At 41.0% G+C, this 25,085-nt stretch overlaps 1 protein-coding gene across 1 annotated transcript; it reads left to right on the forward strand.

The window, feature by feature from the left end:
- The first annotated feature begins 4,364 nt into the window (after positions 1-4,364).
- FGF20 (fibroblast growth factor 20) lies at positions 4,365-12,997 on the forward strand. The gene is made up of 3 exons (XM_087813700.1): positions 4,365-4,650; positions 9,976-10,079; positions 11,872-12,997. The coding sequence occupies exons 1-3, from the start codon at positions 4,365-4,367 to the stop codon at positions 12,115-12,117; spliced, it is 636 nt and encodes a 211-aa protein (XP_087669826.1). The 3' UTR covers positions 12,118-12,997.
- Positions 12,998-25,085: the final 12,088 nt, after the last annotated feature.

Here is a 25,085-nt window from a genome sequence, read left to right on the forward strand (position 1 = left end):
TTGGTGTATCCCTGCTGCTAGGCCCCTTTAGTAGACAGAGCTAAGATACACACACACACACACACACACACGTGTTCATACTGATAACTGCGGTTTCAACTCAGTACTACAGGATTCACTCTGACCATCAGTCTGTACCTCCATTCTCTCACAGTGAAACTCCTAGCTTCCCATTGCTGTCAGTACATCTATTCGCTTGGTCAATCTTACAATACACTAGACTGTCCCCTACCACTGAGAAAAGCAGTCTTTGTGACTGAAGTTCAGTATTTGTTTATGTTTGTTTTGGTCTTTAGACCTTAATTATATAGTCAAAGAACTGTATTTGAAACTTACTTAGTTTTAAAAAAATATATTATTCCTTTCTGTGTGGTTATGTTATACATTTGAATTCAGTTAGGCTCATTTGTTTTTGGTTTCATTCCATTTCCCCTCAGTCTTGTTTATTTTACTTTTAAAAATCTAGAACATTTACATTTCTTAAAAAGTCCATAAAAACCCTATAGAAAGTTGTTCTCAAAGAATTGTCACTCTCCTTTCTCTTCTCCCAGGTAGTCGATTAACCAGTTAGTTTCTGGTTTAGCCATCCTATGTTTATTTTTTTGGGGAAAAATAAGTACACACATGTAGAATTTTATTATTTTTCTTTCTTACAAAAAAGATAACACACTATACATAAAGTATGCTGAAGCTTTGCTCTTTTCACTTACTAATATATCCTGGAAATAGTCCATATTAATTTTGATAGATCTTTGTCATTTTTTTCCAGCTGTATAATGCTCCACTCTGTGACTATATCATAATGTACTCAGTCAGTTTCCTATGTATGGAACTATATGTTTTGCCAATATTTTGTAATTACAAATAAAAATAATGTGGGCAAATGTGCTTTTATTTTATGAGGGGATATAAGTCATGACTTTTAAGTCAGCTCTTTTTCTCAAGTTAAAACACACGTGGAAGTATCAAAAAGCATCTTTTTTTATGTGTAAAATAAAGATTCACGACAATATGCTTGCTGAAAAGCTGTGAGGAAATTCTATGGTCTGGAAAACTGTAACTACATTTGTGGAAGTAGAAATTGTACCGCATATTTGTAGAACAGCAAGGCAAGTGTGGTCTCTAGGAAGTGTAGGTAGAGTTGATTAGATTGCAGTGTATACTTAAAAGTTGAATAATGCACTCTTGTAAAACGCTCTTCAAAATTATTTAACTTCCATGATATCATCACAGCATGTGCAAAAAATCTTTAGTGTTATCTTTTCCTGTCACATGACTAGTGCAAACAAAAGAAATCCTTATCTTTTTGTTTCTATTCTGGCCCTTTATTAAATGGCATTAAGCACCATTCAAAACTTACACATTAAAGGTTTGGTTTTGGGGGAAAAGGATTTATTTTGTATTTCAAATGAATTACACTTGTTAAATTATAAAGCAGGACTTTTTCCAACAACTGAAGGTGTGTAGCATCTTATATGTATGGAAAACTTCATAGCTTTAAAAACACTTTCTTAAATATTTTCACATTTAAGTCTCATAGCAACCCTAGGCATAGTGAACTGAGCAAGAGTTTTATATATATATGCACATACACAGATATATACACATGTATATATGTATATATATGTTTTGTTTTGTTTTTGTTTTGTTTTTTTACCAAAGAGACAACAGAGGCCTTTAGAGAGTTTAAGGGCATTGTCCTGGGATGTAGGACAGAACTCTGAACTAGAATCTCCTTATCACGTGGAATGTGCCTGTCTCAGAGGGTTATGGTGGTGATAAAATAAGGCAATGCACTAGAAAATGCCAGAGCTGAACAATGAGAAGGTAGCTGTATTATTAAAGTGTTTGGGCTTTGGTGACTATGTATAAAATTTCCCCATATTTTTGTATATGTAAATAGTATAAGAGATTTAAAGAGTCTGAGAGCTCTAACTCACACAGCAGGACTTACAGTGTGAGGAAATCATTTATAGAATTAAAATATTTAATTTTCTACCCAACTAGTACTCAGGGAACAGGTGATGATGCTACATATCCATCGTGGAATAATTAATAGCATTATATGTTGTACAGAACTTAGACCTTGAAACAAACCTCATTAAAAGGTACTTGATCTTTGTTTTAAACCTTTAAGTATCTCTTTTTTAAAAGTGATCAATGTATGCACTGGCTATTTTAGTTGCCCCGCTATGAGATTCACGCAACTTTGATCTAACTTTCTTTGATTTAACACTGCAATTAAGAAGATTTGGTTCAAAGTAAAAGCTCATTGGTTGGTGTTTTACACTGATGTGATAATGTTTACACAGATGTGCTTTGAAATCTTGATGATGGTGGATTTGGGGGTCCTACCACAAGACAGACTGCTGTTATTTGAAAGGTAAAATAATATGACATTTACCTGGTACAAACTTTAAAACAGACTCAGCAGTATACATTTCTAAAGTGATTTATCTGTTTATTGTTTCTAGCCAATGTTTTTGTTTTATTTCATATCTATCAGCAGTAAATCACTGGCTTTAAGGACTCTTTTATAACTTGGTGGCACAAGGGTCAGTACTTAGGCCATCGTGATGAAAAGGTGTAACTTTACCTACTTTAAAGCACCTGCCAATTAATTAGCGAAAAACCCCCCAACCCTTTAGACCAAATAAAATAAAGCCATCACATCCATTTGCACTCCCAGGTTTAGGCTTTTGCTGAACAGACCATGAAGCAAGACTGGAAAACTAATCTTTAGTGATTCCCTAAAACTTTTTGTTCAGGGGAAGCATAAATCTGCCAAATGATAGATTCTCAATTCTTCTACCACTGAAAAAATTTTAATGGAAACATCTTGAATTTAACTAGTGGTCCAGAACCAACCAAAGGTTATGAGTTCAAATGGACATATATCCAACTCCTTCACTTCAATGATTTTTTATTCTATAAATACATATGGGCATTCTTACATTTTTTAAAATTTTTATTTTACCAGGAACTTGTCATGTCTCAGAAGCACACCAAGAATCAACACTGTTTTCCATTAGTTGTCTTTATAATTGAAAGTGAATAAAAAATCTAACCTTAAAGAAAATGCAACCAAGAAGAAAGGGACCCGCTATTAGACTGGAAAAGGGTCCCAGAGGCCACTCATCATTTATGACACTAGTACAGATATTCAAATCCCTATCCGTGGCCAACATAAGCACCAATAAGATCTCTTTTTGTCCTGTTTGGATTTACTAGTAACCCCTAGATTCAGGATTTATTATATTGTTATATTGTACTGATTAAAAGCCCATGACCTCAGCACGAATGCTAAAACTTCCATATAGATACGAGACAACCTTGGTTACATCTTGTGCTGAGTAACGATAAACATTAAAGAGAACCTGGGAAGGGGGAGGGGGCACGTGTGTTTCTAACCTAACCCCGATTATGTAAAGAAAATCCCCCATCTGAATGATAAAAGAAAAGAGTAATGCTTGTACATTTTATTAGTGTTTTAAAATTAGCGAGTTAAACTGTCAAAGCTTTGATTTTCCTTTCATGTGTGTCTGGGCAGGTCTGAGCCTCGGGTAACGCCCTCTCCCCCTTTCCCCCTCTTACCTTTCTTTGCACCTGTCCACGGCAGGCTCCCAGCCGCGAGGAGTCCAGCTCCCGCCCGCCTCCCCCCCCGCAGCCTCCCCTGCCCCCGCGTCCCCCCCCGCAGCCTCCCCTGCCCCCGCGTCCCCGCCTATATACCTGCGCGCGGGCGGCCGAGCGGCTCGCGGCCGAGGCGCGGGCGCAGCGGCGGCGCAGCGGCCCCCAGGTGGTTCCACAGCCAGCCCCGAGCGGGGGCCTCGACGGCGCCGCCCCGAGGTCGCCGGCCAGCTCTGGCCGAGCGCGGGGATGATTTTTGCGACGGCACGGAGAGAGAACCGCCAAGGGCCCCTTTTGGGCACTGCCGAAGAGCAAAAACGTGTGGAGAGGAGGCCGGTTTAAGATTTCACCCGGGCCGCCGCGGCGCGCATGAAAGGCCCTGATTAGCATATGTCAAGAGGACCGGCTTATATACTCGGCGCGCACGCACGCGGGGCCGGGCTGATCGGGGCGCGCCGCCGGAGCCCCTGCCCCAGCCTGGGCGGCCGCGGCCGTAGATGTTCCTGCAAAGCCAGCAGCCGGCCCCCGCCTCCCCGCGGAGACCAGAGCGACCCAAGACGGCGACCGCGTCCCCGCGGTCCCGGCGTCCAGTCCGCCCGGCGGCCGCGCGCGAGTAGCCGAGCCCAACTTTCCGCGCGCGTTTCGCCGTAATTTTCCTTCACCTCCCATTCCCGCTACACTCTCCACCCGGGATCTTTTGTTTTGCGGGACCCCCCGCCTCGCGCTCCGCCCGCTCCATGGCTCCCCTGACCGAGGTCGGGGGCTTCCTGGGAGGCCTGGAGGGCCTGGGCCAGCAGGTGGGCTCGCACTTCCTGCTGCCCCCCGCGGGCGAGCGGCCGGCCCTGCTGGGCGAGCGGCGGGGCGCGGCGGAGCGGGGCGCGCGCGGCGGCGCGGGGGCGGCGGAGCTGGCGCACCTGCACGGCATCCTGCGCCGCCGCCAGCTCTACTGCCGCACCGGCTTCCACCTGCAGATCCTGCCCGACGGCCGCGTGCAGGGCACCCGGCAGGACCACAGCCTCTTCGGTAGGTGCCGCCCCCGCCGGGCTCCTCTCCACCGCCCCGCCCGCCTGCGCGGGGCCGGGACGCGCGGCCCTCCCGGGGCGAGGCGCGGGGCTGGGGCTGAAGGGGGCCAGCGGGGGGCCGCGGGACTCGTCCTCTGAGTTTCGGTCAGGGCTCCGGGGGCTGGGGGCGGGTGGGGGTGAAGGTGGGGGCTCCGCACGCGTCTCACGTTCCGGCCCATCCCGCTGCCTGGCACCTTCCGCGCGCTCCTCACCTCGCGCAGGCAGCCGTTTCTTTATTTTCTTTTGTTTTTGTTTTGTTTTTTTAAATCCCCATATTATTTCTTACTACTTTCTCTCAGTTTTCCCCAGGACCGTCTACCGTTTTGTTTTCAGCAAAAATTAATAACAGGGAGCGTGGCACTTCTTTAAGCGGCCCCGCAGGTGCGCACGCAGGGCCGCGCTGGGAGGCGCGCTCCGGGGCGGGGCGCGGGGCGCGGGGCGCGGGGCGCGGGGCGCGGGGCGCGGGGCGCGGGGCGCGGGGCGCGGGGCGCGGGGCGCGGGGCGCGTCCGTGTCACCCGCAGGCCGCGCGCGTTCGCGGGAGGGGCGCAGGCGGCCTTGCCCGGGGCGCTCGCCGCTGTCAGGCTCACCTGGCCGCGGCCCTCCGCGCTCTCGTAAGTTCTGTTTGAGAAAAAGAAAAAAAAGCCCACCTGGCCACTGAGCATGCCCAGCCCCTCAGCCCAGCGGCGCTTTAGAAATTGTGAAATCCGAAAGCAAAGATCTTGGCGGTGACCGCACGTAAGAGGAAATGGGGAAGCGAAAGGAGATATGGGTGGGAACGCCGGGGGACCGGTGTCAGAGTACCTCCAGCAGGGCCTGGGAGCAGGAGGGGCTCCCCGGCGGAAACAAGGGGCCGGTTGTGAAGGCGGCTGGGGAAGTCACTAGGCCGGGAAATCATCAGGTCTCCGCGGTTAATGACTCTCCAACTAGCCAGTGTCCTCACCAGCCTGAGCCTTGGTTTTCTGGATTGAGTAGTGATGGGGTTAAGTTAGGTGACCCCTTTAAGATGCTTTCTGGCTCTGATCTCCCAGGATCTTTCCCCCATTGCAGAAGTTTTCATCATAGTTAAGTGCCTAGCACTCTCAAAGGGTTTTGATCATCCAATTTGGGACATCATTGGAGAGAATCACTGTATTTTTTATGTTTATTTTTTATAAGATTACCATTTACTTGTGTGCAGCAATGTGAAAAGGCCCAAGGCGGGATCAGGTTTCCTTCCCCTCCCTCAGCACTGTGGGATTCTTTGAGAATCTCCTCTCTAAATGGCCTTCTCTTATCTTGTCTTACTCTCATCCCCGTTTGGGCTTGTAGTACTCATTAAAACTTTGGAAAAGTGTAAATCTTTGGACGGAGTGGCGTGTGTCACTGTAGATGTAGAAAGGAGCATGTGGTGGTCATTTGGTAGCACTCAAAGGCTTAGAAAATTAACTTTTTAAAACCCACATGTTTGCAGCTTCCACTGATCTCTTCCAAATTCCCACTATGAGTCAAAAGTGTCATGACCTAGTGGCCAACCTTGGGGTCACTTTTGGAAAGTGGTTTCTAAATTGAAGAGTCTGAGATCCCGATTCTAAAGAACTTTGCTGACACCAGGTGGCTCAGTTCTCTCGAATTACTGCCAAGAATTACTGCGCTTCCTTCACGACAAAAATCCTCCCGCTACCAGAAGATTTAGAAATGGACACAAATGTGTTAAGGCCTATCCTATAAGTCGATCAGGTAGAAGTTAAGCTTAGGTCATATTCAGACTTCCCATAATGTAGCCTTTGAAATTCTGCGTTTAAGACACTTGTAATTCACCTGCAATCTCCCCAACAACAAGAGTTGCTTCTTCCACATTGTGCCTCTTTAGAAGACTGGCCCTATTGGAAGAGATTAGTAAATATTCATAGACTTGATAACACTTGTTAAACTGGTATTTAAATCCATTTCTTAAGAAATGAAGATTGCATATCAAAATTACTATCTTATGAGAACTTTTTGCTAAAATTTTGTATAATTATTTAGTGATTGCAAAAATGTGACTTAGACTGATTTTGTGCTGGTCTGTGACTCTGTGGTGGGAGGCTACTTATCAACAAAATATTTACTGTCACACATAGAGAAAATAACCCAGATTAGCCTGGTAGCCTGAAGCAGGGAACAGACTCTACAATGCATTATAGTGCCTCCTAGTGGCCCCTGAGAGCTCAGCCCTCGTAATTGACTACAAAGGAGGGTAGGTGAGAAGAAAGCTTATGTTTACCATGTATATAGTTTTATATGCTGCTTTCTTTACTTGCCTTGTTTTGCTAGTGTTTTAATTACTAGTTATGATATAATTTTGCTGTTTTATTTTAAACTCATTTCTGTGTCATCAAAAAAGGAATTTTGAAAAAGGTTGAGATTGGCTATTTCAGATGTTAAAATAAATTAACATGTTTGATAATTTATACTGATTTGGCCATAATTAAGTAAAAAGTTGAGAATCCTGGATTTCTAAATTTCAAAACCGCATCAATAGACAGAAGGGTCCTGGTGAGGTTAAAATAATTTGCTATCAAAGAGCTATATTTATAATAGAGTTTCCTGCACAGTAGTTCACTAGGAAGACTTTGCCTAATACATAAACATGGAATCATTGCTTAAAAAAAGCTTAACCTGAGATCAAACATATTTCTTTAAAGGCTTTCCCTTTATTCTCCCCTGTTCTCCATAGATTTGTCTGATGTGGTTGCATTGTGGGTTGGCTCACCTGTTTATTATGATTTAAAGAAGGCTGGCTTTGAAAATGATACCAGAAGACAAAGTACCTCCAAGTCTTTTTATGGGACACTGGGCATTAGAAAATCTATCTAAAATCTGTGATTACCTCTTAAGGAAAGTTTTTCATGTCTACTCTTTGTGAAGGAATTAGCTTAGTTGCCACCTCATATTATAAATAAGAAAGACTTGTCAAATCTCATTTAAGAATCTAATGACTACAAATTACTCTGTGGTATACTATTTCCTTGAGAAGAAAAAGAATCAGAAGTAAAAAGTGTGGCTAAAATCTTTAAGAGGAACACAGAAAACACATAACCCTTTTTCCATCAACCCTATGGGCCATTGCAAAAAATTGTTTATACCTGGTTAAGTATGAAGTTTGGGATGTTATTTAATAAAGTTGAAACTATTGAATATAATTATCCTGAGCATATATGTAATTTTTATCTTTCTACAACTACATATTTTTGGTAGGACAGCATTATGTTAAGATGAGAATTAAAGCATAGGTGATTTTAGTTTTGCAAGAAAAATGAATACTTTATAAGATCTGTTATAGAATTGGTCTGTATGCAAATGAGACATGTTTTATTGTATTTGAAAACTGGTCCTATTGTGCATCCTAATCAGTAAATCAGTTCCTGTCCTTTGAAAGACAGGAGCATCTTAATGTAAATCAGATACTTAAAGAGAATTAAGTTACATGTAAGCCATAGTATTCCTTTCAATTTGAATTTAACATTCAATACAACTTCAGGTAATTACACATTTGTAAGTATATCCTGGATGAAATTCCATTAATATATCTGCTTCTACCAATCATGACTTGGCCCAATATTTTTATTTCTAAATATGAACCACTCACTAATGAGCTTGATAGCCAGTTTAATTGCCCTACCTCTGCGTTTGTCATTATAATGGCTGTTCTTTGGAGTCTGTGTCTTCTTGCTGTATCTTATCTTCTCTCTGCCTTAGGGACACTGACTCTTTGAAACCACTTATAGACCATTTAGTAATGTATTGTTGCTGTAAGATCCTTGATAGCTCTAGTGTTCTACACGATCTCTGATAGTTTGAAAGAGCTCATTTGAGCCCTTAAGAATCTACATTTAGAATTTAAGAATCTATGCTTCCGCCAAAGAATGAAATAGGCTCTGGACAGAACAGAGCCCTCCGTATAAGCAAATAGCTAGATTTTGTACTTTCCCTTGGACCTGGGAACATCACGTGTCCAAATAGAAACTTGCACAATAAATCAAGAAATGACTTAAAAGCAAGAGTCAGACTAAATGGTGCAGATTTACACTGTTTGTAGAGCTTAAGAGGGGGTGAATGGGCGAAGGCAGAAAGCCATTGAGGAAGGAAGTTCCAAGTACAGAAAGTATGTCTATATACTTTTCCAGCAGGCTCAGGGGGAGAACAAGACAAAGACATTAGTCCAAAGGTTAGAAAAAGGGTGTTGCAGAGGCAAGCATCAAGGTTTGTTGTTTTTTACTATGGTATTTTAGTGTATTAACTGGAGGTTTTGACACTAATTTACCTTCTGATAAATGCAAATGATTTTAGAAAATTATTGATAGAAAAATTGAATTGCATGCTAAATTCTTGGTATTTGACTAACACATTTAGCGAACTAGAAAGTTCTTTTATTTCTTTGAAATACAAAATTTACGTTTAAGAATCTTGTGACAGAAAGTAGCATATTATATAATCTATAAAGTTTTGAAACTACTGTATTGTCTTCAAGAAACTGTACCCTGAAGTAGAAACACTGGATTAGGGCTCAGAAGTGTGAGCTCAAGTATCAGTTCTATTAATTACAAACGTCATGCCCTTAGGCAAGTCAATAAACCTCTTTGAGCCTCAGTTTCTTTAGATGGAAATGGGGATAATAGTATCTCCATACCTGTGTTAGGGAACTGGTTTGGGGGACGAGATAGAAAATGTAAATAGAAGACTCTCAATAAACTATAAAATACTAACATACCCATGTAAGATCTACTGGCTGCAGCTAGAAAGAAATTGTCTTGATTCATAGTAAGCACCCCTCCCCCCCCAAGGGTAATTAATAGAGCATGGTTATAATTAACTAATGGAATCACAGAGACCTAAGAACACCTCTGTTATATACTAACTTGTGATAATAATGGCTTCCATTTGTAGAATGCCTAGATGTGTGTGTTAGCCCCAACCTCTCTCCTGTAGGGAGGCATTGAACTCAATTTGCGTATAAGGAGATTGAAGTTCAAAGAAGACAAATGATTTGCATAGTCCAAATAGCCAGTTAATTACGGAACTGGAATTCAAACCCAGGTCAGTCTGGCTTAAGGTTTTATACCCTTAACATAATACCACGATGAGCATTTTTTCTTTTTAGTTTTTTCCCCCATCTATAAGTGAGAGGATCATTAGATTAAGACAATTGTACAGCACTTTTCAGTTTACAGAGGACTTTCACACACATGTTGGTCTGCTGTTTGGAAGATTTTCATTTGTCATATGTTCATTAATAAATACAAGTCATTATTTTGTTTATAAATGTAGGTATCCTGGAATTCATCAGTGTGGCCGTGGGACTGGTCAGTATCAGGGGCGTGGACAGTGGTCTTTACCTTGGAATGAATGACAAAGGAGAACTCTACGGATCAGTACGTATTTTTAAAAAATTATGTAATTCATAAAACAATGACTGTCAGTTTTGTAAGTAAAATGTCTACTAATAATGCATTTCACAAGAAATACATAAAATATATTTACGTACAAATTAAAAATTTACATCCCGATGTGTTTCTATGTGTCTGGGCAATAGGATAGTAACTCAGTTTTCTTTTCTGAACCTAAACCCTTATTGCTTTCAGCTCACTAGTTTTTCCTGCCCATTATCTTGGGTCTTTCTACTTTCCTTCTGATTTTGGTCATTCCCACCAGAGGTAAAGAAAATGGGAGCAGTTTCCTTTCTGCCATGTTATATTCCTTTTGCCTTTATGTTCAGTGAATGTAAAATTTCCCTACCCATCGTCATCTTCTTTAGCTAAATATATGTCACTTGTTTGCTGACCTTTGTAGACAGGAAATGAGTGAGTGAAACCTCAGATCACTGTAAGATGCAACAAATGATGGTAACCACACTAGTTTGACCAGATATGCATTCTTGATAATTACAGTAGCCATGAGCTCACTCAGAGTTGTGTTGGGCAATTTTTAACTTTCCACTGAGGATAAGTGTGCATCTGTGGTTCTACTATAAATGTTTTTAAATATGAGGCTTAAAGTAAACTTTTAGGTTAATAGTTCATCAGTATGAGAAGTATTTTTTAGAACAATTAGAGTAACAGGATAATATAAAACTCAGTCTTCGGCAACATATAAATTTTTCTCTTTCAATGGTAATATTTTTTATTTGTTCCCAATTGCTGATATAATTTTAAGAAAGTTGGTAGAGTGTGACTGTGTGCCGTTCTCCCACCCATCTGCTCATATGAAATCACTTCTTAAAGTCAAAGTCTCTGACTATTTACAAAGAATTCACTTATTATGATTTAACTGATGGCACTGTCTGGTACCTTTTTTAAAAATTATTAAAATCTCAACTGAGACCACAATATGCAATTAGAATCTCAATATACACTGTAGAAAATTGGTTATAATATGTCAGTAAGTGGTATTCCACTTAATGTCTGTCCTTTGTAAGGGCAAACCTTGCTCTTTCCAGGCTTTCTGTCAGCTCAGAAGAAAGAGAAATCCTATGTTGTGTAACAATCATAAGGGTAGAATTACAACGGAAGGAGAAAAACATGCACATAATCTCCCTTTTTCGTGTATGTGTTAGATTTTAAAAAGTCAGCTGTGGTCCATTCCTTAGACAATATACAGTTAATCTTGAAGATATAAGGAATCACTGGGCTTTTACTGCGTTTACCTAATAGTAACATCCAGATCAAAGTTAATCATGGGGAATGTGTCATCAAACAATTAATAAATTCATAAAGTGAAGCTCTATGATTTGGTATGATGATCTTAAATTAGGAATTTGGATATTAGCAAGATCTTGAAATGTTTCAAGATGTAGTAGAGACTTTCTGTGTAGAACTTTGACATCTAATGATGGAACAACATAAATTACAAGGTCTTTTTGGTGGTGATGGTTGGAAGAGGGAAATAAAATGGAGCATAAGAAAATTCAGAATAATTTTTTAAGTATTTGAAAATAAAATTGATAATTGACATTAAACAAAGTCCTTTGAACTGAACTGCTGGGAAAAAGAATTCCAGATTACATAAGAATTAAAGCAAAATAAAGCAAAAACAATTTAATCTTTCCCCTTCCTTGGCAAGGATATAATTATAGACAAAGAAATAAAAAGGTAGAGTTGAGATTTTTCTTTAAAAAATTCTCTCAAAGAATTTTTTTTTTAATGCTAGTTATCTGCTCTCTTTTAGGAGAAACTGACTTCTGAATGCATCTTTAGGGAGCAATTTGAAGAGAACTGGTATAATACCTATTCGTCCAACATATATAAACATGGAGACACTGGCCGAAGATATTTTGTGGCACTTAACAAAGATGGAACTCCAAGAGATGGTGCCAGGTCCAAAAGACATCAGAAGTTCACTCATTTTCTGCCTAGACCAGTGGACCCAGAAAGAGTTCCTGCGTTGTATAAGGACATACTGATATATGCGTAAAGTGTGATCCTGTCTTTCCTGAAGAACTAAACTACAACCATTCTTTCTTATTAGAGATCCCATCATAAAATAATAACCCGAGGAGACATTCAGAATGTTACAGAGCCTGTTTTCCATTGGAAGACTGAATTTGGAAAGCATATTAAGAACAAACAAAAACATTTCGACATTGGTCAAGATCTGTCTTTATAAGTGGCTTGAGTTCCCTTAGGTACGCCGGCTCAGTCCTCACTAGTAGATTGAAGCTGAAAATCTGTTCACCTGTGGAGAATGGGAACCCCCCACCTAGTCTGCTGCTCTGGTGCCTCACCTCTCTGGATGATGTTTACTTTAAAAGTCACATTAAAAGTAGATACTTCATGTTGAAGAAATGGATTGACATAGTTGGCCAGGATTACTGCTACATATATTTTAAGGACCTTGAAGGATTTTGCAGGTTATGGCATTCTATGTAAAAAACCTGGGTAGAATGTGGACTATAAAACATGCCACACCAAGACGGAACTTTTTTTTTTTTTTAAAGGATGGACCTATTTATACATTTTCAATTTGCAAATATTTATTATATATTTATTTATTAAAGAGTTTATTTTTTACTGGTATATGAAGATATTACAAAGAGAAAAACAACAACAAAAATGTCTTTATTGTGCCATTATTTTGCTGTGGTGTCTTTGTCTGTAAAGAAGACATCATTATTACAATAATTAAACACAGAATAAGATCTTGAGTTTCTTTTTAAAAATAAAGGATAGCATAGATTATATATTTTTGCAGTCAGTTGCCTTCTAAATGTAATATTGGTTCCTCTGACCTAGAAAAATGCTTTATCAGTTTGTATTGAATTCAACACACATTCGAAAGGGAATTAAACATTTTTATTTTATGCTTTGGCTTCATTCTTTTTCAGCTGCGAGTTATTCTAATTGTATAATACAATTTTTTTTAAATGAAAAAAATTTAAGTTCCCTTGAGAAAACCTCCAGTACTTAGAGAACTTCTAATGTTGAAAACTATCAAACACTATGGACAACTTATGTATTTTCTTGATTCAGGGGGAAGAGACCATTTCTTTTACCCACTACATTCACAGAAACAGTTAGTCTTGGTGGTACCACCACTAACTATGGTAAGGCTCCATCTACTTATCTGAGTCTGGTATATTTCCCATTATAGCTCCTATTTAGTCTGTATCCAGTAAATATTCATTAAAGCCTGCTCTACGAAGATACTGTTAGGCATGAGGTGGTGCTCAAGGCAGAGGTGGGCCCTGCATCATGGAGCTTAATGTCTAGTAAGGACACAGATGGTAAACAAATAAACAACAAATACCATAATTGTGAATTGTGACAGGCTTTATGAGGAAAACAAGGCTCAGATATGGGGAAAGAACATATATATATTTAATATATCTATTGATTTCAGAGAGAGGAAGGGAGAGGGAGAGAGAGAGAGAAACATCAATGGTGAGAGTCATTGATCGGCTGCCTCCTGCCCCCCCCCCCCCCCCCCCCGCATACACACACACTGGGGATCAAGCCTGCAACTGGGCATGTGCCCTGACCCGCAATCGAACTGTGATTTCCTGGATCCTAGGTTGATGTTCAACCGCTGAGAGATGCCAGCCAGGCGAGAACAGATTCTGATGAGTCAGAGAAGTCTTCCCTGAAGAGGTGACATTTTTCTTGGGCCCTAAAGGATAAGAAGTGCCAGCCAGACTAAGAGGAGAAGAGCCTTCCGGGAAGAGGCAACAGGGAGTCCAGAGTATCGAAGGCAAGAGAGAGCTTTGTGGCTGGAGCTTAGTGACCAGCTGGGAGAGTGGCACAGATGAGTTTAGAAAGCCATGCAGCTACAAGCCCGGAGGTTCTTAAAGGCTTTTCTGAGGTTTACTTGTCTCTGGCAACAGTTGTCAATGTCAATACTCAGATGAGCAATCATCGTTGGGGATATGGTAGTAATAATGGTAGCAGCTCTCACCAGTTCCCAACCTGGAAACCTGATAAAACACAGATTGCTGGGCCCCAGTTGAAGAGTTTCTGACATGTAGGTCTGGGGTGGGACCCAAAATTTTGCATTTTACTAGGTTCCCAGGTAATAATGATGCTGTTGGTTTGGAGACTAGACTCTGAGAACAGCTAGTCTAAAGCAGTGTTACTCAAACTAAAGTACCCATGAAATCACCTGGAGGATCCTGATAAAGGATGGGTCTGTTCATCTATAGATTGGGGCGCGGGGAGAGAGAGATGAGATTTTGCATTTCTAGCACTGTTGCTTGATGCTGCTTGATGCTGCTAGGCCATGGACCACACTTTGATTGGCAAGACTGACTGTTGCTTTAATGCTCTGGAGTTATTCCTATTTGTTCACCCTCCAGTTGAAATAAATTAATGGTGATATGTGGGGTGAGGGTAGAGAATTTAACATATAACTTCAATAAAGCTACATGGGAATGTGTGTGTGTTGGGGAAGTTGTCTGTGTGTCCACTTGAGTGTGTTCAGGGTGACAGAGACAGAGAAAAATGTTTCAGCTCAAAACCTTTTGGTTTTATGAATGTAAAAAATAGTAAAGATGATTTAATAACCTTCAGAATAAAGTAATTCCTACTTTTACCAGTGCTAGGGAATTTACCCCTACAGTAGGACAATAAAGGCACAATTCTGTACAAATGCAAGCAAACTAGATTGATGACCAAAGTTAATAGGGATCTAAAAAAATGCATTTGTCACATCGGTGACCACGGATTATTAAAACATTGATTTAATGTTCATCACTATTTTAGACTAGTCAAACCTGGGAGTTAAAGCGGTAAGTGGTACATGGGATTATACTCCCAGCTCCTTCAATACCCTTGTTATGTAATTTGGTAGACTCCTACTGCACTTTGGAACTTTTGGAACTATTTCATATTTGCAATTGTGATACATGGTTGTTCTGGGCTCCCCGTTGGCAGGCCCCATTGTTTGGGTTCTACTCTTTAACCTTTTGAAGGCTCTTTCCATCCCTAGAATTGCAATAAATCACTGGCAATCACACACTCAGGGAAAGGAGATATCACTTCCGGAAAACTTCTTAGGTCCTCTGTATCCAGCAGCGATCACAACCCAGAAACATCAGCTACACTCTCCTCCATATCCTTCAACAGTCAAAATAATTTCTCTACTTACATTCTAGTTTCCCAGAATTAACGTTATTTTTGATCCTGTATCTAAAGGTACCTGAGATTCTTCACTATTATCCTTTGTTCAAAACAGGTCTTCCCAGGCAGATCTAATGTTTTAATGGACCTGCCTGCATGTTAAGGACTTTGGGGCAATTTGTTCTTCCCTTTGAAAGATTGGGCCTGAGCTCCAGACTTTAGGGCCAGGCTTCTTAAATTAAGGGAGATCAAAAGAAATCAAAGGAAATGCTTTGGAAGTTGTTCTTTGTTTTTCATGTGCAGGGAGTTTATCCTTAAGATTTACAAAGTCCTTGTCTCAGTGTTCCCTCTCTTGGCTCAGCTCCCAGTGATTTTGAAGTGGCTTGTTGCTATCTGTGCAGAGGGTTTGCCAAGGTTGTTGCTATGGCTGCTGTGCCAGCAAGTTTAGCTGATTCTTGTGTCCTATTGATCGCCTCTGAATCTCAGCAACTTACCAGTGTTCCTCTTAGGAACCGGGGAAGGTTATCCCAAATCCATTGACCCTTTGTCTTAGCCCACAGGGAAATCGTGGCACAGACAGCAAGCCCAGACCAAATCCAGATCTTTTCATTAGCCAGTTCTCCAGCAATTTCCTGTGAAATTCATGCTTCCATGAAAAGCCATTGGGAGGCAGAAACAGAACCCTTTAAGAGAGACCTATGATGCCCATTTCTTTGCATTTCAGCATAAAGATAATCATCTGGGTCTTTGGGCTCACCTATCCTGTTAGGATGGTGGCTAATGGAGGTTGTTCCTTTCTAACCTCCTGGATCCCCTGCTTATAATTTTCCGTGGCCAGGGTTGCTCCTCAAGTCCTTGCAAATCAGTTCATCTTGGTTTCCATACCTTCCACAGTAGAAACAAAGCATTAATTTCAAAGAGGTTTCCACTTTCCCCCTTCACATATTGTATTCACTACCTCTTTTTTTTTTTTTTTTTTTTAATTGTGGTAAAATATATATAACATACAATTTACCTTTTCAAAACACTTAAAAATGTACAGTTCTATGGCATTAAGTACACTTACATTGTGGTACAACCATCACCATCATTTCTCTCCAGAACTTTTTTATTTCCTCCACCTGAAACTCTGGCCCATTAAACACAAATTCCTCATTTTTCTCTCCTCCCAGCTCCTGGCAACTGCCATTCTACCTTTTCTTTCTATGAATTTGATGACTCTAGGAGCCTCATCTAAGTGGAGCTTAGAGAATAACGTTTACTAGGCAGTGTCCTTGGGCTGAACAACTGTGGAAGAAAAGGCAAGGAAATAAAGTTGGGCAGAGAACTTGAGCTGTGATGCATATGCGATATAAGACTTGACCTTCTTGATTGAGCTCCGGAGCTAAAATGCTCCTAACTCATTGGGATGAGTTGTCTGAGATTTTAAACTCATGCTTGGATCAGTTGCTGGATGTGCACGCCCACAGGAAGTGGGTTTCTGCAGCAGAGGCAACTCCTGAAGGGGCAGATAGCTCCTGGGCATTTGGAGCCATCAACCTTTCCTTGCAGAGTTGCGTAGACAATGAATCTCCATGTCCATAGCCATCCACCCATCATCGCTTAGATCCAAATTTTCATGAAGATGATATGACTGCTGAATCCCTTTGTCATGGGCCTACTTTCATGCCTACTCCGTGGTATTGAGATCATGTGCAGACAGAGCAAGCCCTTGGATAGTGGTGCTGGCTGAGACATTGTGGACAGTAATGGCAATTTGTACCCAGAAGATTTATTCCTATCTGATTCAATCATAGGCTTCTCAGGGTTAGAAGGAGCTCAGGGTAGACAGCTAGCCATCAAGTGGATAGTCTCCTTGAGAAATGGTACCACATATGGGCTCAGCATAGTTCTTTGTTGCTGGTAGGTTGGACATTCAGAGGCAGTAGTAGCTAGATTCATTATGGAAATTGGGAGCCCATCACTGCGGGGCTCATGTCTAACCTCTATCTCTGTCATCACTGTTGCTTTTTACTGTGCCTGTTGTCCCAGCATTGGACTGGCCAATGACAGCTGACTTTCATCAACTGGCTGAGCCATTCTATCTACTTGATTGTTTAGTGCCTCTTCCATGGTGAGAGCTCTTGGGTTGGTGTTAACTTTTAATACAAAGATCTTCATGCTTTATAACCAATTCCATTTATTCATATATATTCCCTTCTGCCAGGTATCTTTGTCTCTAATCTCAATCTTTTTTCTTCTAGGATTTTGATCAACTAGCCAGACTACCCATGAATATTTATATGTTCTAATCTCAGGCCACTTCTTGTATCATGCACAGTAGATGACTGGATGCACTGTCCTAACTTTGCCAACTAGGAAGATTTTCCCCGAGTTAGGCTGTAGTAGCTTGCTTCCACATACTGAGAAGACTCATCTGTAAACCAAGCTTGGGCATTTTCATGCGTCATCAGCTAGTCCTCAGAGATGCCCCTTCTGGGCCATAGAAGTGAGCTGAGGAAGAGGTGTGGGTGCAGCCATGGTGGATGAGAGGAGTCTGGGCTTTCTGAATTGATGACTAAGGAAGAATTTAGCTCATATGGAAAATTATAGCCTTATGATCACTTGGTATCCCATAGTCAGGCTTTCAATTTGTACCATGGCTCACTATCATGACAAGAGTTGCAATTCAAAAGACATATATTCTCTACTGCAAATTGTATGTCCTTGCTCTAGTACCCCAAGGACCTATGTTGTGATTTTCCCAATGAGAGTTCTCATACATTCCACTCAGTGTCTTTTCCCACTCCTGATACCTGTGATAAAGAGGGTCTGTTGGCTCAAGCAGGAAGGTACAATGGTGGTGATGGTGGTAACGGTGGTATGGTGGTGGTGGTGATGATGGTGATGGTGGTGGTGATGGTGATGGTGGTGGTGATGGTGATGGCAGCGGTGGTGGTGGTGGTGGTGGTGATGGTGGTGGCAGCGGTGGTGGTGGGGGTGGTCCTGGTGGTGGTGGTGGTGATGGTGGTGGTGGTGGTGCTGGTGCTGGTGGTGGTGATGGTGGTGGTGGTGGTGATGGTGATGGTGATGGCAGCGGTGGTGGTGGTGGTGGTGGTGGTGATGGTGGTGGTGGTGGTGGTGGTGGTGGTGATGGTGATGGTGATGGCAGCGGTGGTGGTGGTGGTGGTGATGGTGATGGTGATGGCAGCGGTGGTGGTGGTGGTGGTGATGGTGATGGTGATGGCAGCGGTGGTGGTGGTGGTGGTGGTGATGGTGATGGTGATGGCAGCGGTGGTGGTGGTGGTGGTGATGGTGATGGTGATGGCAGCGGTGGTGGTGGTGGTGATGGTGATGGTGATGGCAGCGGTGGTGGTGGTGGTGGTGATGATGATGGTGATGGCAGCGGTGGTGGTGGTGGTGGTGATGGTGATGGTGATGGCAGCGGTGGTGGTGGTGGTGGTGATGGTGATGGTGATGGCAGCGGTGGTGGTGGTGGTGATGGTGATGGTGATGGCAGCGGTGGTGGTGGTGGTGGTGATGGTGATGGTGATGGCAGCGGTGGTGGTGGTGGTGGTGATGGTGATGGTGATGGCAGCGGTGGTGGTGGTGGTGGTGGTGATGGTGATGGTGATGGCAGCGGTGGTGGTGGTGGTGGTGATGGTGATGGTGATGGCAGCGGTGGTGGTGGTGGTGATGGTGATGGTGATGGCAGCGGTGGTGGTGGTGGTGGTGATGGTGATGGTGATGGCAGCGGTGGTGGTGGTGGTGGTGATGGTGATGGTGATGGCAGCGGTGGTGGTGGTGGTGGTGATGGTGATGGTGATGGCAGCGGTGGTGGTGGTGGTGATGGTGATGGTGGTGGCAGTGGTGGTGGTGGCAGTGGTGGTGGTGATGGTCCTGGTGGTGGTGGTGGTGGTGATGGTGATGGTGGTGGTGATGGTGGTGCTGGTGGTGGTGCTGGTGGTGGTGGTGGTGCTGGTGGTGGTGATGGTGATGGTGGTGGTGCTGGCGGTGGCAGTGGCAGTGGTGGTGGTGCTGGTGGTGCTGGTGGTGGCAGCGGCAGCATGTATGTGTGTTTAATAGAAGAGAAGGGTAGAGAGAGAGAGTGGCGGGGTGGCAGAAACCCCTCCAAATTAGCTGTTTATTCCAGCTAAGAAGTGGTAATGGTTTACTCTTCTATTTCTACTTCTCAGAGAGGCAAGACCGAGCCCAGATCGCCGGTATACCCATTCAATACACTACACATTAATACGTATAAAGTAGAAATATAGAAATGGTGGAACATAGATACTATTACCTTTCCTTATGAGAAAAGGAACATATGTACTATTTGATTAGTGTAAGAGCAAAAAGGTAGAATTTTCAGAGTTTGAAGATACTTTAGCTATCATCTTTTCAGCTTTTCCATTTCATAAATGAGGAAAATCTTTTATCCTATTGACTCTTTTCAATAAAGCCACAAAACATTTTGTTGTTTATAAGTTAGTAAATGTATCCATTACTTTTATAAGTTTCTTTTATGATTTGGGCAGCAATGATGAAATTAGTATGTTTTGATCTTTGTACAAGTTGTTCAGAAAGAACTTAAAAGAAGTATTTAGGAAAATCCAAGTGCTGAAACATTTAAGATATGCTTTGTGGTCTCAATTTTGTGTGATTGTCAGCCAGGAAGTTTTCTGATTAAGATGGCTTGCCAATTCCCTGACAAATACATTATTTATTATACTAATGGGGATTTCCTATTTGAAATATGTTAAAGACAAAATGTTACTGATATTTTCCCCTCAAAATAACTGACATAGAGCAATTGATGCATTCTAATAAGTTAAAACCAAGAACAAGACAGAAGTCCATAAAGATACAGAGGTATTTTACTGGTACATATTTATCAAAATAAACTAAATTTCATTGGATTAGAGATTTCTCATTCATTATTGAGAGTAAATCTTGAAGCTTGATGTTATCAAATTTATATTTCCTTTCCTTTTTTGGATCTAACATTGTGCAAGAATGAAATAAGTTTTAGCAAGGACTGCATTTTGTTGGGTTAAAATGGCAGCTAGAGTCCCACAGTCATATGCACAAATTTTAGAATTTCATTAGTTCCCAGAGTTATAAAGGAACTTTTGCATACATATGTGTGTATATATACGTATTTCTTTGTAGTAGTTCCTAAAATGGGAAATGGGTTCAAGCATCTATTAAAAATATATACATGTAGGTAAATTAACAAATACTCTTAATTACACATCATTTCTACCAGACAGCAAAAGCATAAGATAAATTTTAATAGTTACATCTTTGTTATTTGTTTGTAAAACTAAAATAAAATTTTAAATTATAGAATGTGATACATACATACTATGAATGAAAATAATAAGGTGCTATAAGAAAGAACACAGGGGCAATGCCTTTAGCTGAGCAATCACAGAAAGCCTTTCTGAAGGATGAATAAGTGTTAGACAGACAAAGATTTTGTGCAGTTTGTGTGTGGGAGGCAGGATGTGTGTAGAGAGCAATACAGGCAGTCTGCGGAACAGCATGAACAAGGTCTTGGAGTTGGGAAAGAGTATTCAAGAAACTGAAAGGCCGAATGGCCTTAGTACAGTTAGCGAGGACAAGCAGAGTAGGAGATGAGAGTGAAGAGGTTGGCATGGATGGACCGCGTCCACATCTATAAGGCAGGGCTTTGTGGGGCATACTGAGTTGTTTGAATCTTATTTTAGTATAATGGGAGGTCACAGGAGGATTTTAAGTAGAATAGTGACATCATTTCATCTACATCTTTAAAAGACAACATTGGTTACAATATGGACATTACGTTGGACTGGGGTAGGAGTGGAAGCGGATAGACGTTGTCATATTAGTCTAGGTGAGAGTTGGAATAGTGTGGGCTAGGGTATTGGAAGTGAAAATGGAGAGTAACGGATAAATTCAGGATATTTTGTGGGTAGAATCACCAAGTCTTAGTAATATATTAGATGTGGAGACAGGAGAGCTATCTCAAGATGTGTTCAGATTTTTGGCCTGAGCAAACGGGTGAGTGATTGGGGGGGTGTGTGATAGTAAAATAATGTGAATCTGGAGGAGAAACAACCTTGGGAGAAAATAAAGACTTCAGTTCTGGAACTGTTAATTTTGCGATGCCTGTGAGATGATCACGTGAATAGGTCAAGGAAGCAATTCAACATGTAGTTCTGGAAGCATGAGCTAGAGACATAATTTAGGAGTTACTGGCATATAGGAGTAGTGAGAACAAATGAAAGTTCTGAGTCACATCAGGTCAAGTGGGAGAGAAAGGGTCATCTACAGAGAGGAAAGGGAATACTAGATAAGAGAATCAGTAGTTTTACATTACATAAACCAAGAAAAGAACATTTCCAGGAGGGTGCAATCAACCGTCTTGTGTTACTGAGAGGTCAAGTAAGATCAGAACTAAAAAAATGTTGATATGTTGATTACATTTGGGACTGTGGGAATCAATGGTCACTTCAAGAGGTGACTTGAAGGACAAGAGGGACAGGCGTTAGGATGAAGTGAACGGAAGAGTGAAAGGGAGATGTGGAGGCAGAGAAAAGATGTAAAGACAATTGCAGCAGACGCCCTTGGTTGGCTACCCAGCAGCTATTTTCCCGATGCTCACAGAGTTCCCCAATGCTAATAAAATTCTAATAGTTCTTTCAATGGTATCTGAGTGGTCAAGTTCCTTAAGGGAGTGAATTCACATTGTCCAAATCAATCATAGTGGTCTCATTCGCTTCGCCGTGTGGTTGGGTTAGCCATGAGCATTTTACCCATTCTGATCAATATCTTCCTCCCCGTCTTAAGTTGTGACAACACTAACATCCTAAAAATATTCTGGAAGTATTGAAATAGCTTCAATTTTCAACACTCCAGTACTAATCATGAACAGTTACTTGATTTATCTTAAAAACATGTTTGTTATTTAATGTGGCAACAATGATAATTATTACAGTTTATTGCTCTCTTGCTATATGCCAAACCTTGTACAATGTGCTCTATGCAGACTATTTCAGCTTAGCTTCCAACAACCTTGTGAGGCATAATTACTCTTATTTTTCAAACAAGTTAATCAAGACAGAGAAATTAAGATTGTGTCCGAGGTCACAATCCAGGTAAGTGGGAGAAGCAATCGATGATGTTTTCAATCCATTAGAATTTTTCTTTCCCTACAGAATAGAACACGCTTTCTACTGCATCTACTGAAGGGGTGTTTTACCCTGTGCTCGTCCACACTTGCCAATTTTCTCCCTTGCGCAGACCTGCCTTTTTGATTCTACTGGCATTCAGCCAACTATTACACATGAAGATTAGGCATGTTGATTTTACCAGGCCGCCCCTACTAAAATGATAACCATTCCCTGACAATATTGGGGGAGGGGATTGGGGCTATTGAAGGCCTGACCATAGTAAGAAGCATTAATTAAAGACTTTTTTTTTAACCATCCAACTTGACATTAGACTAAAGGAATGGAATGTATATAGACATTAGACTAAAGGAATGGAGTGCTATATATTTATAACATGGGGTCAAAGAAATATTATATTAACATTATACAGCACTTGCAGAGAGCCTGATTTCGATAGAATATTTAAATTTTCTTGTTGAAAATATGCAAATTCATAGTATTTTTGAAGATGTAGAGTACATTATTAGGACAAATTGTTCTCTGCTGGGAAAAAGATAACCACACTTTCATTTAAGACTCTGCTACTCTGAGACCTGAGCACTTTTTTGTAACCTGTTTCCTCATCAATAAAATGGACATAGAGCTGCTTTGTTTTCAAGATTCACATTTAAATGAAAGAAAGCAAAACCAAGTTTTGGATAATGGTAAAACATTTATTCAATGATTTAATGCCTGTTGTGTTTAGGTACTATGGTCACTTATGGTTACTATAGAGGGTGGAGCAAGTGCTTGAATATATAAGATTGTGTAAGAAGAAGCTGAAATAGTAAGCTGGGTAGAGAGTGTGAGGCCATTAAAGATGAAAGACTCTAAAAAGTGTGGCTATTATTCGCACAATGTGATTATTGAAAGTTTCTAAATATAGGAATGATATGATTATATTTGACTGTAATACAGTGGTTTTGGATAAATTGGGAGAAGAAATATAGGAGTTAGGGAGGTTAGTTATCTTGCTACTTCTAAAATCCAGTATGCAGCCTTTTGAGATTGCCCTGTTTAATAATATGCATTTAAATTTCTACCATGTCTTCCATGGCTTGATAGCTTATTTCTTTTCAGTACCAAATCATATTTGGTTGCCTGGGTGCACCACAGTTTATTTATCCATTCACCTCCCGAAGGACATCTTGGTTGGTTCCAAGTTTTGCTAATTATAAATAAAGCTGCTATAAAACAACCATGTTCAGGTTTTTGCATGGAACTAAGTTTTCAACTCCTTTGGGGGAATACCAAGGGGCCCGTTTGGTGGATCATATAAAAATATGTTTAGTTTTGTCAGAAACCTCCAAAGTGTCATCCAAATTGGCCGTACCATTCTGTGTTCCCACTGGCAATGAATGAGAGCTCCTGTTGCTCCACGCCCTCACCTTGGTGTTAGTGTTCCAGATTTTGGCCATTGTAATAGGTGTGTAGTGGTATCTCAGTGTTTTAATTTGTGATTTCCTCATGACATCTGATGTGGAGCATCTTGTCATGTGCTCACTTGCCATCTGATTATCTATGGTGAGGAACGAAAGGAATATCAAGGCTTGACGGCCACCAGCAGAAGCTAGAAGAGGCAAGGAAGGATAATCATGTGCAGGTTTCTGAGGAAGCATGGCCCTCCTGACACCGTGATTTTGGACTTCTAGCTTCCAGATATGTCAGATAATACATTTCTATTGTTTTTGTGGTATTTTGTTACAGCAGCCCAAGGAAACTAGTACAAACTCATGAGTTGTTTTGAGGATTAAATGATTTCATGTCTGTAAATTATCTTGCTTAAAGTCTGGTGCATGGAAGCCTTTAATATAGCAATTTTAATTGTCATACTAAACTATGAGAACCTTTTTGCTTGTTTGTCTACTATAAAGGAAACTCCAAATTCTCTATTAATTTTATTCTCTCCTTTGTCATTAATAAGATCCCAAATTTTAGCCAAGCATATTGCCCCTCTTTCAAAGGACCAGCATCGATTGGTTAGAAGTAATCAATGATATTTCCCCCTAAGCCTTCATTTTATTTTACTCTGTTTTCCACATTTTCCTTAAGGAGTATAATTACTGTAACTGCTAAATGTTAAATCAGAAAAGAAAAAGCTAAAGCTTCTGCAATAAAATAAATCTTAGACGAGATGGTAGGCTGCTGTTTGGCTGTGTGTTTAGGCATCTATCTAAATTGATATTACCATTCTAGATATTATTCCATTCTCAAAGACACGTCAATGATGGTCTCAAGTCTAAAATTAATTTGAGCTGACATAAAAGTTCCAGGGTTCTTCAAAACATAAAAGTTGTATAAGATTCCAACTTCATATATTTTTCATCAAGAACTCAGGAAACAAAGGAATTTATTTTGAAAACCTTGAAACTTCAAACAAGAATATTTTATGTGCATGCTGCTAGATCCCACAAGCTGTTTTGGTATTTTAGATACACAACTGGAAAAGAAAGTTGCTTGAGTACTGATTGCAAGGAATGTTTTTGGGTAGTGATGACATCAGATGGTTACGGGCTGAATTATCGCTTAGTCAATTAGGAAACCATCAAAGCACAGAACAGTACTGACTAGTGTCTCCCGTTACAACATTCTAACAGAGCTCTCAGTCAGGCTAACAACTTGTTGTGTAGACCACCTTCAATTTGTTCAAACACATGCC

The sequence above is a fragment of the Miniopterus natalensis genome, chromosome 2 (assembly GCF_054644295.1).
Source record: "Miniopterus natalensis isolate mMinNat1 chromosome 2, mMinNat1.hap1, whole genome shotgun sequence".
NCBI lineage: Eukaryota > Metazoa > Chordata > Mammalia > Chiroptera > Miniopteridae > Miniopterus > Miniopterus natalensis.

Bases quoted from the DNA above. Each gene is read 5' to 3' on its own strand.
- FGF20 (XM_087813700.1), top strand. From the start codon at position 4,365: ATGGCTCCCCTGACCGAGGTCGGGGGCTTCCTGGGAGGCCTGGAGGGC. The intron at 4,651-9,975 runs GTAGGTGCCGCC...TTATAAATGTAG, and splicing joins GCAGGACCACAGCCTCTTCG to GTATCCTGGAATTCATCAGT. The intron at 10,080-11,871 runs GTACGTATTTTT...GCTCTCTTTTAG, and splicing joins AAGGAGAACTCTACGGATCA to GAGAAACTGACTTCTGAATG.